General features: G+C 52.8%; 1 protein-coding gene across 2 annotated transcripts; it reads right to left on the bottom strand.

Annotated features, from left to right (window-relative positions):
- Positions 1 to 473: 473 nt before the first annotated feature.
- TMEM119 (transmembrane protein 119) lies at positions 474 to 11058 on the bottom strand. 2 transcript variants are annotated; one of them, XM_038763492.1, is made up of 2 exons: positions 10963 to 11058; positions 474 to 2257 (listed from the first exon to the last, which is right to left on the bottom strand). In XM_038763492.1, exon 2 carries the CDS (start codon positions 2228 to 2230, stop codon positions 1334 to 1336), a length of 897 nt encoding a protein of 298 aa, XP_038619420.1. In that variant the 5' UTR covers positions 2231 to 2257; positions 10963 to 11058; the 3' UTR covers positions 474 to 1333. The 2 variants fall into 2 exon arrangements, with proteins under 2 accessions (XP_038619420.1, XP_038619421.1); XM_038763493.1 differs by lacking the exon at positions 10963 to 11058 and adding an exon at positions 3139 to 3180.
- Positions 11059 to 12308: the final 1250 nt, after the last annotated feature.

Here is a 12308-nt window from a genome sequence, read left to right as displayed (position 1 = left end):
AAGGAGAGAGGGAGGGAGGATGGAAGGGAAGGAGGGAGAGAAGGAAGGAGGGAGGAAAAGAAGGAGGGAGAAAGGGAAAGCGGAAAGGAAGGAGGGAAGAGGGAGAGAGAGAGAGAGACAGAGGAAGGGAGCGAGGGAGGAAGGAAGGTAAGGAGGGAGGGATTGCAGGACAGGGAAGACACAGGAAGTGGTGTCTGTAGCCAGAGTTTGTGGGGTCTCACCCACTGTGGTTAGAATCTGGTCAGGGGGTCAGAATCTGGGACTCTCTAGCTCAGGAGAAAACTGCTCCACTGCCTAGCTCTTCCTGGCCCCACGGAATACCGGCATGGGCGGTGGGCCTCCATTCCACTCCCTCAGAGTCCCCGGAGTCCCTCCTAGCCAAACCCCCACTGCGAGGAGCCCGCCTTCCTCCCAGGAATCCTAGGGACTCCTACTCCCGGCCCCAAAGGAAAGCCAACTCCCAGGGCCGGGACAAATAGAAGAGAAAAGGTTTATTTGGCAACAGTGTGGCCCGCACTGGCCCCAGCCCACCCCGGCCACCAACTCCGATCTGGAGCCATGGGGAGACCCGCCCCCACCCTCCTCCGTGGAGCTGTTGAGGGAGAAAAGGCCAGGAGGGATTCTGGGGGGGGCTCGGCACCCCTGGTCTTTCAGGCAGGTGGTGGCCCCCCCGAAGGCCCTGATCAGGCAGAGGCTCCTTCCACCTGAGTGGAGAGGCCCCGGGTCTCGGTGGAAGCCAGGCTGTGAGGGGTTAATTTCCCCCAAAAGGGGGGCCCCCATCCAACGGGGGATCCCCGCATGACCCCACCCAAATCCACACCTTTCACACTCTTCTCTTGTCTTTTTGATGGAACAGCAGGTCCCATCACGTCATAAATACGGTCTGCCTCCCCAAACGTCTGAAGGGGAGTGGGGTCATTGCCCGAGCCTTGTTTCAACCCCTCCTGGGCCCCCACAGGTGGTGGGGCGGTGAGACTGGCCCCCAAGTCCCCAGGGGTCCTGGGATGGACGATGGATCCTGAGAGCTTCCCAAGTGGGAGGCTCGGAGGAGGCAGTGGCAGGTGTGGGTTGGGGGGGGAGGGGGGCTCGGCAGTGGCCGGGAACAGTCAGACCAGTGTTAGGGTGGGGGGGTCCCTGCCACCGGGTGCCCCTGGGCCAGCCCCATCCCCACCAGGCAAGAGTCCTCCCTGGCAGCCCAGCCTCAGTGAGAATCCGGTCTTGGGGGCATGGTGGGTTTAGGTGGCTATGTTGGGGCAGTCCGGTGAGGGTCTTGGGGTCCTGTGGGGATGGGGGAGGGAGGGAGGGGAGGGCCTCAGCGACAGGTCCGGACCTGCTAGGCTTCTGGGGGTCGGCTGCTGCAGGCGCAAGCCTCTCCTGGGGCTTCCGGCGGCAACTCGGCCTTGGCTCCAACTTCTTCCGCCACCGCCACCACGGGGGCGGCCTCCGGACACTCTTCCTCTGGAGATCCCGCTCCCAGGAGGGCGGCCGGTGCTGTCTCCTCCTCCTCCTCCTCCTCCTCTCCCTCCTCCCGAGGCTCCCCTTGGGGTTCCCCCTTGGCCTTCTTCTCCCCCTCCACCTCCCGGGTCCCCCGGCCCGCCCCATCTGGGTCCTTGTCCCCTCCGTGGGGTGTTGTGGGGGGCCTCTCCTCCATCAGGACTCCGTCCCCGTCGGCCGAGGGGCCCCTGGCTGGGGAGCGGAGGTTCTGGGTGGCAGCCAGGATGTCAGCCTGGAGCTGGCAAGAGGCATCGAGGGGCTCCTGGGGCTGCGCGGCGGGGGGCTTCTCGGGCACCTCGCTGAAGGCCCGGCCGCCCCCGGCCTTGTCGCTCGGGTGGACGTACTTCTTCTTGGGGAAGGAGGAGGGGTAGTAAGCCGAGGCCTTGTGCTTCTGGCGCACGATAAGGGCCGTGCAGACGATGAACAGGAGCAGAAAGGCCAGAGAGCCGACCACCGAGATGAGCAGCATGTACTCTTTGAAGAAGTCCACGATCCCGTCCAGGAAGTTGGTGGTGGCGGGGTCCGGGCCCCCTGGGCCGGCCAGGGGTGTCGGGCGCGGCTGGGCCGAGGTGCGGCTCAGCCTCGGGGTACTGGGGGGCGGGAGGCTGGCCGACGAAGAGCCCTCGCCCTCCCCGCTGGCACCGCCATCCTCCAGCCTGGGGGTGTGGAAGGTGTGGGCGGCCCTCAGAAGCAGCGGCAGCAGGAGGAGGAGGAAGCAGGGGATCCGGGATGCCATGTTGCCTCCCTGGGCTGCCGGCAAGATCTGGAGGAAACGGAGAACACGAAGGGGAAGCGTCAATCGTGAGACGGGGCCCCCCTTGATGATGGCGACGGCGCTATTGGCTGAGCTCAGCAGCGTGGCTCAGTGGAAAGAGCCCGGGTTTTGGAGTCAGAGGTCATGGGTTCAAATCCCAGCTCTGCCAACTGTCAGCTGTGTGACTTTGGGCAAGTCACTTCACTTCTCTGGGCCTCAGCAACCTCATCTGTAAAATGGGGATGAAGACTGTGAGCCCCCCGTGGGACAACCTGATCACCTTGTAACCTCCCCAGCGCTTAGAGCAGTGCTCTGCACCTAGTAAGCGCTTAATAAATGCCATCATTATTAATAATAATAATTGTGGCATTGTTAAGCACTTACTTTGTGCCAGGCACTGTACTAAGCGCTAGCGTGAGTACAAGTAAATTAGGTTGGACACGGTCCCTATCCCATGAAGGGCTCGCAGTCTCAATCCCCACTTTGCAGATGAGGTAAGGAGGCCCAGAGAAGTCAAGTGATTTGCCCAAGGTCACAGAGCAGACATGTGGTGGAGCAGGGATTAGAATCCAGATCCTTCTGACTCCACTAGACCACACTGCTTCTCTTAGAATTTCCCCAGTAGCAGTTGGAGGCCTGTCACCTAGGGAGAGTAGAAATGAATCAGAGGAAAGCCTCTTGGAAGAGAGGTGATTTCCAAAGACTCTGAAGATGAGGAGAACCGTGGTCTGTCCGATGTGAAAGGGGAGTTCCAGCTTTATTTGGCACTTACTGTGCGCAGAGCACTGTAATCCAATTAATTAATGGCAGAGCAATCCCATCCCTTAGTAAATAGCGGGACCCTTTAGCCATCTAGAGAAGCAACTTGGCTTAGTAGATAGAGCACAGACCTGGAGTCAGAAAGACCTGGGTTCGAATTCCAGCTCCGCCACGTGTCTGCTGTGTGTCTTTAGGTGAGTCACTTCACTTCTCTGGGCCTCAGTTCCCTCAGCTGTATAATAATAATGATGGCATTTTTTAAGCGCTTACTATGTGCCAAGCACCGATTAAGACTGTGAGCCCCATGGGGGACAGGGACTGTGTCCAACTTAATAAGCTTGTATCTAACCCAGTGCTTAGTACAGTGCCTGGCACATAATAAGCGCTTAACAAATACCATTAAAAAATGACCAAAAAGGGGCACAGTGCGAGGTTGAACTTCAGAGGAGCAAAGGGGTGCAGTGGGAGAAAAGAGTGGGTAAGTACGAAGGAGAGGGTTGAAGGAAGTTCTCAAAGCCAGTGGTTAGTTAGTAATTTCTCCTGTCAACCTACTTTCTCATCTTCAGATGGTAAGAAATCTAGGCAGCATCAGAAACTAAAGATATGGAGGCTGATAGAAGATAGGGAGGCCTTGCAGAAAGAGCCCAAGCCTGGGAGTCAGAGGACGTGGGTTCTAATCAATCAATCAATCAATCAATCGTATTTATTGAGCGCTTACTATGTGCAGAGCACTGTACTAAGCGCTTGGGAAGTACAAATTGGCAACACATAGAGACAGTCCCTACCCAACAGTGGGCTCACAGTCTAAAAGGGGGAGACAGAGAACAGAACCAAACATACCAACAAAATAAAATAAATAGGATAGAAATGTACAAGTAAAATAAATAAATAAATAGAGTAATAATTCTAATCCCTATTCTACCACTTATCTGCTGAGCAAATCACTACACTTCTCTGGGCCTCAGATCCCTCATCTGTAAAATGGAGTTTAAATAGCTGTTCTCCCTCCCCCTTTGAATAGAAGCCCATGAACAACTTTTCTCTGATTATTTTGTATCTACCCCAACACTTAGTACAGAGTTTGGTAAGTAGTAATAATAATAATAATAATAATAATAATGGCATTTATTAAGCACTTACTATGTGCAAAGCACTGTTCTAGGTGCTGGGGAGGTTACAAGGGTTATATTGTCCCACGGGAGGCTCACAGTCTTAATCCCCATTTTACAGATGAGGTAACTGAGGCTCAGAGAAGCTAAGTGACTTGCCCACAGTCACACAGCTGACAATTGGAAGACCAGGGATTTGAACCCATGACCTCTGACTCCAAAGCCCGTGCTCTTTCCACTGAGCCATACTACTTCTCAAGCACTTGGTAAGCACTTAACTAATACCACTGTTGTTAAATCTAATTCGGGCACTGCCGCTTGTCTGCTGTGTGACCTCGGGCAAATCACTTCACTTCTCAGTACCTCAGTTTCCTCACCCACAAAACGGGGATTCAATGCCTGTTCTCCTTCCTCCTTAAGACTGTGGGCCCCATGTGGTATCTGATTGTCTTTTATCTATTCCAGTGCTTGGCACATAGTAAGAGCTTAACAATTATCATTATTATTGTTATTATATACCATCTCATGACCACAGTGCACTACTCAACACCCGAGGGATAACAAAAAAGCAAGACCCGTGTTTCCTGCCCTCGAGGGGTTTCCAATCAAATGGAAATTGGACTCAAATTGTTTACAAATAGCCGGAGCAGGAAGAAGGAGGAATCCTTATCTCTCTCCCTTGAACTTGGATTCGTTCCTTTGAAGTACTTGATATTCACCCCACCTTCAGCCCACAGCACACAGCTATAATTTACTCATTCATTCAATCGTATTTATTGAGGGCTTACTGTGTGCAGAGCACTGTACTAAGCGCTTGGGAAGTACAAGTTGGATGATGTGTCCAAAATATGCTAATCGAAATCGAGTCATCTGGCCGTCTAATCTAATCTTATCCCCACTTGACTGTAATTTATTTATATTAATATCTGTCTCCCCCTCTAGACTATAAATTCGTTACTCGGGAATGTTTCTACTTATTGTTGTATCGTCCTCTCCCAAGCACTTAGTACAGTGCTCTGCACACGGTAAGCACTCAATACATACGATTGAGTGAATTAATGAATGAACGGGGAGGAAAGTTTCTTGCCCAAGGTTACCCAGCACGTAAGGGGAGGAGTTGGGACTAGTACCGGGGTCTCCCTGACTCCCATCCTGTGGGCTTTTCCCTCCACCACGTCTCTTCACTAAAGGGAAAGCAACAGTGAAAACCACAGCTGTTTCCCCCTCTTTTCTGTGGCTCCAACCCCGTTTTTCCCCAGGTCTTCGGGTTCCCTCAGCTTTGACTCTCCAGTCAGGGTCTCATGGCCCCGGGACCCTGGTGGTTCTTTGCCCAGGACTCCAAAGGGGGATCTGGGAGCCCCTTGGTTGAGTTCGAATCACCCTCAGACAATGACTCTCCCCTCCTTCAGCACCTTATTTAAGGCCCATCTCCTCCAAGTGGTCTTTCCTGACTAAGCCCCCCTTTCCCCTTCTCCCTCTCCCTTCCTCATCACCCTGATTTGCTCCCTTCAGTCATCCCCCCCCCCTCCCAGCCCCACAGCACTTATTATTATTATCATCATTATTATTAATAACTGTATTTACTAAGAGCTTACGGTGTGCAAAGTACTATACTAAGCACTTCAGAAAATACAATATAACATCAAGCCCATTTCCTGTCCACAACGAGCTCACAGTCAAGAGGGGGAGACAGACATTAATATAAAAAGGTAAATAAATGAATGAATTACAGATTTATATGTATATCTACACATACATACGTATACACATATGTACATAACTGTAATTTATTAATTTATATTAATGTCTGCCTCCCCCACTCTGGACTGTAAGCTCATTGTGGGCAGGGACTGTATCTGTTTTATTGTACTGTACTCTTCCAAGGGCTTAGTCCAGTGCTCTGCGCACAGTAAGCGCTCAATAAATACGATTGAATGAATGAAAAACTGAAATCATTTTGAGCAAGTCCCCTGATCTCACCCCTGTCCCCCGGGGGAAGAAGGAGGAGGGCTTCTGAGGCCACGTCCTCAGACAGCCACGGAGAAGAGAAGCAGATGAGACAACCCTGCTGTAGGAAGAAAGGAAGACCCTCAGATGGACAGAAAGGGAGGGGATGGAGCCGGTTCCAGGCGTGGTGAAGGGGGGGTGCCCGGATGCCACTGTCCCATCTGCAGGGATTTGTTGGCCCGATGAGCAACTGCCAGATGAGGAGGCTTGTGGAGAAAACTGTGATGCACAGAGCTGGCTGCGCCCAGCTCTTGGGGGGTCAGGGGGCTGGGGGTCAGTACTGGGAATCTGCCTCCACTGCACCATGGCTGTGTCCTGATCCTCCGCTGTTTCCCCCACCTCAAAATTATTTTCATGCCTCTCCCCGACAATAGCTAGGTTGTAAACTTCTGAGGGCAGGGATCCTGCCACCCAATCCATCAATCGCTGGCATTTATTGAGCGCTCACTGCGTGCAGAGCACTGGACAAAGCCCTTGGGAGAGTCCGATACAACAGAGGTGGAAGACATATTCCGTGCCCACAAGGTTCCCAGGCATTTAGTACAGTGCTCTGTACACAGTAAACACTCAGTGAGGAAACTGAGGCCCAGGGCAGTTTGACTAGCCCAAAGTCACGCAGCTGGGATTAGAACCCAGGTCCCCTGACTCCCAGTCCTGGGTTCTTTCCACTATTCCTTGCTGCTGCTCCTTGAAGTCTGTCCCTTCCCAGGCCTTATCCTCCGGGCTTCTCAATGCTAACCTTCTCATTGTGCTGAGATCTCGTCTATCTGGCTGCCAACCTCTCGCCCACGTCTTGCCTCTGGCCTGGAATGCCCTCCCTCCTCAAATCCGACAGACAATGACTCTCCCCCTCTTCAAAGCCTTACTGAAGGCCCATCTCCCCCAAGAGGTCTTCCCTGACTAGGCCCTCCTTTCCTCTTCCCCCACTCCCTTCTGCATCAACCTGATTTGCTCCCTTTATTCATCCCCCTTCCCATCCCCACAACACTTATGTCCAGATCTATAATTTCTTTATTTATATTAATGTCTGTCTCCCCCTCTAGACTGTAAGCTTGTGGACAGGGAATGTGTCTGTTTATTGTTATATTGTCCTCTCCCAAACTCTTAGTACAGTGCTCTGCACACAATAAGCGCTCAATAAATGTGATTGAATGAATTAATGAATGAACTAACGGTGCCTGATCCTTGCCCCTGGGGCACCCAACTAGCTACCACGGACCTGAAGGCCAGTGCTCTCTGGCACCTGGGCCTCTGGGTTTCCCACAAGCATGAAGGTGCTGGCACGTGCCAGGAATGTAATAATAATAATAATTGTGGTATTTATTAAGAGCTTATTATGTGCCAGCCATTCTACTAAGTGCTGGGATTAATATAAGTAAATCAGGTTGGAGACATTCCCTGTCTCTTGTGGGGCTCACAGTCACAATCCCCATTATACAGATGAAGAAACCGAGGTAAATAATAATAATAATGTTGGTATTTGTTAAGTGCTTACTATGTGCAAGGCACTGTTCTAAGCGCTGGGGAGGATACAAGGTGAACAGGTTGTCCCACATGGGGCTACAGTCTTAATCCCCATTTTACAGATGAGGTAACTGAGGCACAGAAAAGTCAAGTGACTTGCCCGAAGTCACACAGTTGACAGTGGCGGAGCTGGGATTTGAACCCACAACCTCTGACTCCACTGCTTCTCTAAGGAAAGCAGTGTGGACCAGTGGATAGAGCACGGGCCTGGGAATCAGAAGGATCTGGGTTCTAATCCTGGTTCTGCCACTTGTCTGCCTTGTGACCTTGGGCAAATTAATTCACTTCTCTGGCCCTCAGTTTCCTCATCTGGAAAATGGGGACTAAGACTGCAAGCCCTGTGTGGGACAGGGACTATGTCCAACACATTTACCTTGTATCTACCCCAGTGCTTAGTACAGTGCCTGGCACCTGGTAAGCACTTAACAAATACCACAATTATGATTACTATTATTATTAGAAGTCCTGCAGAGGAAATCTCAGCAGCTCTCCTTGGTGGCAGCACAAGAAGAAAGGCCCCTTTTCCTGGGGTCACAATCTTCCCTACTCCCTTGCCCAGGGGGACAGATTGGAAGTTCTGGGAAAGCAGGGAGCCCCTGCTTCGTTCCACACATTGTCCCCCAGTAATAATAATAATAACAATAATAATAATAATAATAATGATGCTTGTTAAGTGCTTACTATACGCCAAGCACTGTCCTAAGCACTGGGGTAGATAAAAGTTAATCAGGTTGGACACAGTCCATGTCCCCAAAGAGTTCACAGTCTTCATCCCCATTTTATGGATGAGGTAACTGAGGCCCAGGGAAGTGAAGGGACTTGTCCAAGGTCACACAGCAGACAGTGGCAGAGCCGGGATTAGAACTCAGGTCCTCCTGACTCTGGGACAGCTCAGACTGGCTCAAGGAGTTCTTCTTCAGCATGGAAGGAAGTTCCAAATTCTGCCTGGCCCAAGAGCAAATACCCAGGGTTGGGGCAGGGCCCCTTGCTTTTTAGCATCCTTCTGGCCTGTGGTCTGTGGACACTGCCCTGTGTCCAGTGCTCTGTGACCAGTATCCTGTGGCCACTGCTTTATGGCCAGTGAACTGTGGTCAGTGACCTATGGCCAGTGCTCTATGGTCAGTGTTATTCATTCAATCATTCAGTAGTATTCAGAGCCCCCCGTGGGACAACCTGTTCACCTTGTTACCTCCCCAGTGCTTAGAACAGTGCTTTGCACATAGTAAGCGCTTAATAAATGCTATCATTATTATTAGTAGTGGTAGTAGTAGTAGTATTTATTGAGCACTTACTGCGTGCAAAGCACTGTACTAAGCATTTGGGAGAGTGCAATACAACAGACACATTGCCTGCCCACAACTGGCTCACAGTGTCCTATGGCCAGTGCTCTGTGGCCATAATCAATCAATCAATCAATCATATTTATTGAGCTCTTACTATGTGCAGAGCACTGTACTAAGCGCTTGGGAAGTACAAATTGGCAACATATAGAGACAGTCCCTACCCAACATTGGGCTCACAGTCTAAAAGGGGGATAATTTATTGTAATGTATATATGTAATGTACATAATTTATTGTAATGTCTTTCTCCCCCTCTAGATTGTAAGCTCCTTTTGGGCAGGGACCACGTCTACCACCTCCGTCGTATTGGACTCCCACAAGCACTTAGTACAGTGCTCTGCACACAGTAAGCACTCAAGAAATACCACTGATTGATTGATTGATTGATTAACTGACTGTATGACCAGTGTCTTATAGCAAGTGCTCTATTGCCAGTGTCCTAAGGTCAATAGCCTCTGGCTAGTACCCCGCGATCAACGCCCGTGGCCTATGGCCAGTGTTCTATGGTCAGGGCCCCATATGCCACCCCCATCCCATCCATCTCTCACATTCCGTCTCTTCTCCCATTGCCCATCCCAACCAGCTCCGCCTCTTCCCCCCCAACCGACCCCAATGCCGAGACCCTCAGGACCAGACTAGAGAGCAGCCTGCCCAGCCCTCTGGCACGATGGGGCGGCCACCCCCCGTGTGCCACGACGACCATCACGACCACCACGGGCAGGCCTGTGGGGGAAGGGTGGACCGGAGGGTCTGGGGAGCAGGGGGAGGGAAACCACACACAGAAAATCTGGTTTCAATTACAGCAACAGCAGAGGAGGCTGAACCGGGAAGGCTGAGCAGTGCTGGGGGAGGAGACGGCCCTCCCTCTCCCCCCCCCCCCCACCCCCAGCAGCTCCCTGGGGGCCTGGGGTGGGGGGCTCCTGCACTGTCTGGGAGAGGGTCCGGCTGGCCCAGCCCCCAGCCCCTCGGTCAGGCAGGGATCGGAGATCCCCTTCGGCAGCTGTTAGGACTCGGGCTGCCCTGGGCCTCAAGGGGCAGGGGGGTTGGGGGGGAACAGGGCATCGGTGGATGAAAGTGGGGGCAGGAGTAAATGGGACATTTCCTGCCAGGGCAACTTCCCAGACAGAGGTAGAACTGCCGTCTTCACTGGGGGCCTCCCAGCCCGGGCTGAGATTCTTCCCAAACTCTCAATCCTCCGGAGAGCAGTGGATCAGAGGCAGGGTTGCACTGGGACCGAGATAGAGGTGCAGTGGATCAGGGATAGGGGAGCAGTGAGTCAGAGACAGGGGAGCATTGGGACCGAGACAGCGGAGAACTGGATCAGAGACAGGGGAGCAGTGGATCAGAGACCGGGAAGCTCTGGGTCCAAGGGAGAACTGCCTTAGAACAGTGCTTTGCACATAGTAAGTGCTTAATAAATGCTATTTAAAAAAACTGGATCTGAGACAGGGGAATGCCAGGTCTGAGGCAGAGGAGTGCTGGGTAAGAGATGGGGGAGCACTAGGACAGAGACGGGGGGAGCAGTGGGTTGGAGACAGGGGGAAATTGGATCTGAGGCAGGGGAGCGCTGAGTTAGTTAATCTAGAAGACCGGACTGGCTCTGAACTTCCCTAAAGACCCCAGGCTGCAGGCCCCCGGGTCCCGCCCCTCCCCTAGGCTGGCCAAGAACCCCCCTTAGATTCAGACCCACACTCGTTCCCACCTCGGGGTCCAGTTTGGGGGTGAATCGGAGGTTCGGGTTCAGGTTGGGGCCCGGTCTCGGGCTCCTCCCGACCGGGGTCAGCAGGTTGGTGGCCTGTAGTCCTCCCTTCCCTGTAGGGGCCAGCTGGTCTGGGGGCTCTTCCCAGATCAGAGGGAGCCCTGGGGTCCTCCATCTGAAGCCCAGGTCAGCTCCTGGGAGAAGGGGATGTTCCCCCCAAACAAGAGGGTCTCTCCAAAGACCCACCAACCCACCCCAGGAGAAGCTCAGCTTACCGGAGGAGGAGCAGCAGGACTCTTGGGGCTCTCTGGCCAGCGGGGGAGCGTGGTCTGGGTGGGCTTCTCTCCTCAGTGGGGACCAGGAGGGACACTGACTCCTGAAGGATTCCCGGAACCCCGCCTGCAGCCCCCCTCCCCCTTCCTTGCCCCCCTGCCTCCTTCCCTCCCTCCCTGTCTCTCTCCCTCCTCCTGGCTCCTGCTTCCAACTCCTGGCTTCTGGCCCCACGCTGGCTGACAGAGAGACAGAGCTCGTGGCGGCCTGGCCCTGCCCAGCCCGGCCCAGCCCGGCTGGACAGCTTGTTTTCATTAAGGCCGGTTTGATGTGGGGATGGAGGCGGGTGGGAGGACCAGGATGAGGGCCAGGAGGAGGAGGAGGGATTGGGAGGATGAGAGGGATGGTTGGATTGAGAGAGAGGCAGAGGTGATGAGGGCTGAGTTGTAGCTCCCCATTTGCACACCCCGCTTACCCCAAACTCTCTTTTTCTCTCTCTCACACGCACACACGTGGTCTCCCCCCTGCCAACAACCTCTTTAATTCCTAGACTTTTCCTCCTCTGCAAAGTGCAGCTGGGGCTGGGAGGTTTTTTTAATTGCATTTCCCTATGCTCAGTCTGTCAATTAATGGCAATTAATTGCAATGGAGCACTCATTGTTGCTGTTGCAACGATCAATTCCAAACTCCGTCTTTTGGGGACATAGCCTCCCCACGCACCCAAGTGGAGGTGGAATTCTGACGTGAAGTAAAACAGTGTGGTCTAAAGAGCACCGGTCCGGGATCTGGGTTTTAATCCCAGTTCTGCCAATTTTCCTCTGTGTGACCTTGGGCAATCAATCAATCAATTACATTTATTGAGCACTTACAGTGTGTAGCATACAGTAGAACACTATAACAGACACAAGTCACTTCTCTGTGCCTCAGTTCACTCATCTGCGAAATGGGGATTCAAACCTGCGCTCCCTCCTACTTAGACCATGAGCCCCATTTGGGGCCTGATTGTCTTGCATCTTCCCCAGCACTTAGTACAGTGCTTGGCACAGACTAAACACTTAACAAGTACCATCATTGTTATTATTGTTATTGTCATGTGATGGCATTTGTTAAGTGCTTACGATGTGCCAGGCACTCTACTAAGCGCTGGGGTTGGATACATGCAAATCGGTTAGACACAATCCCTATCCCACATGGGGCTCACAGTCTTCATTCCCAGATGAGGTAATGAGGCACAGAGATGTGAAGCAACTTGCCCAAGGTCACACAACAGACAAGTAGTGGAGCTGGTATTAGAACCCATGACTTTCTGACTCCCAGGCCTGTGCTTTATCCACTAGGCCATATTATTATT

This window comes from Tachyglossus aculeatus, chromosome 21 (assembly GCF_015852505.1).
Source record: "Tachyglossus aculeatus isolate mTacAcu1 chromosome 21, mTacAcu1.pri, whole genome shotgun sequence".
NCBI classification, from domain to species: Eukaryota; Metazoa; Chordata; class Mammalia; order Monotremata; family Tachyglossidae; genus Tachyglossus; species Tachyglossus aculeatus.
This window is presented reverse-complemented; position numbering and strand designations above follow the sequence as displayed.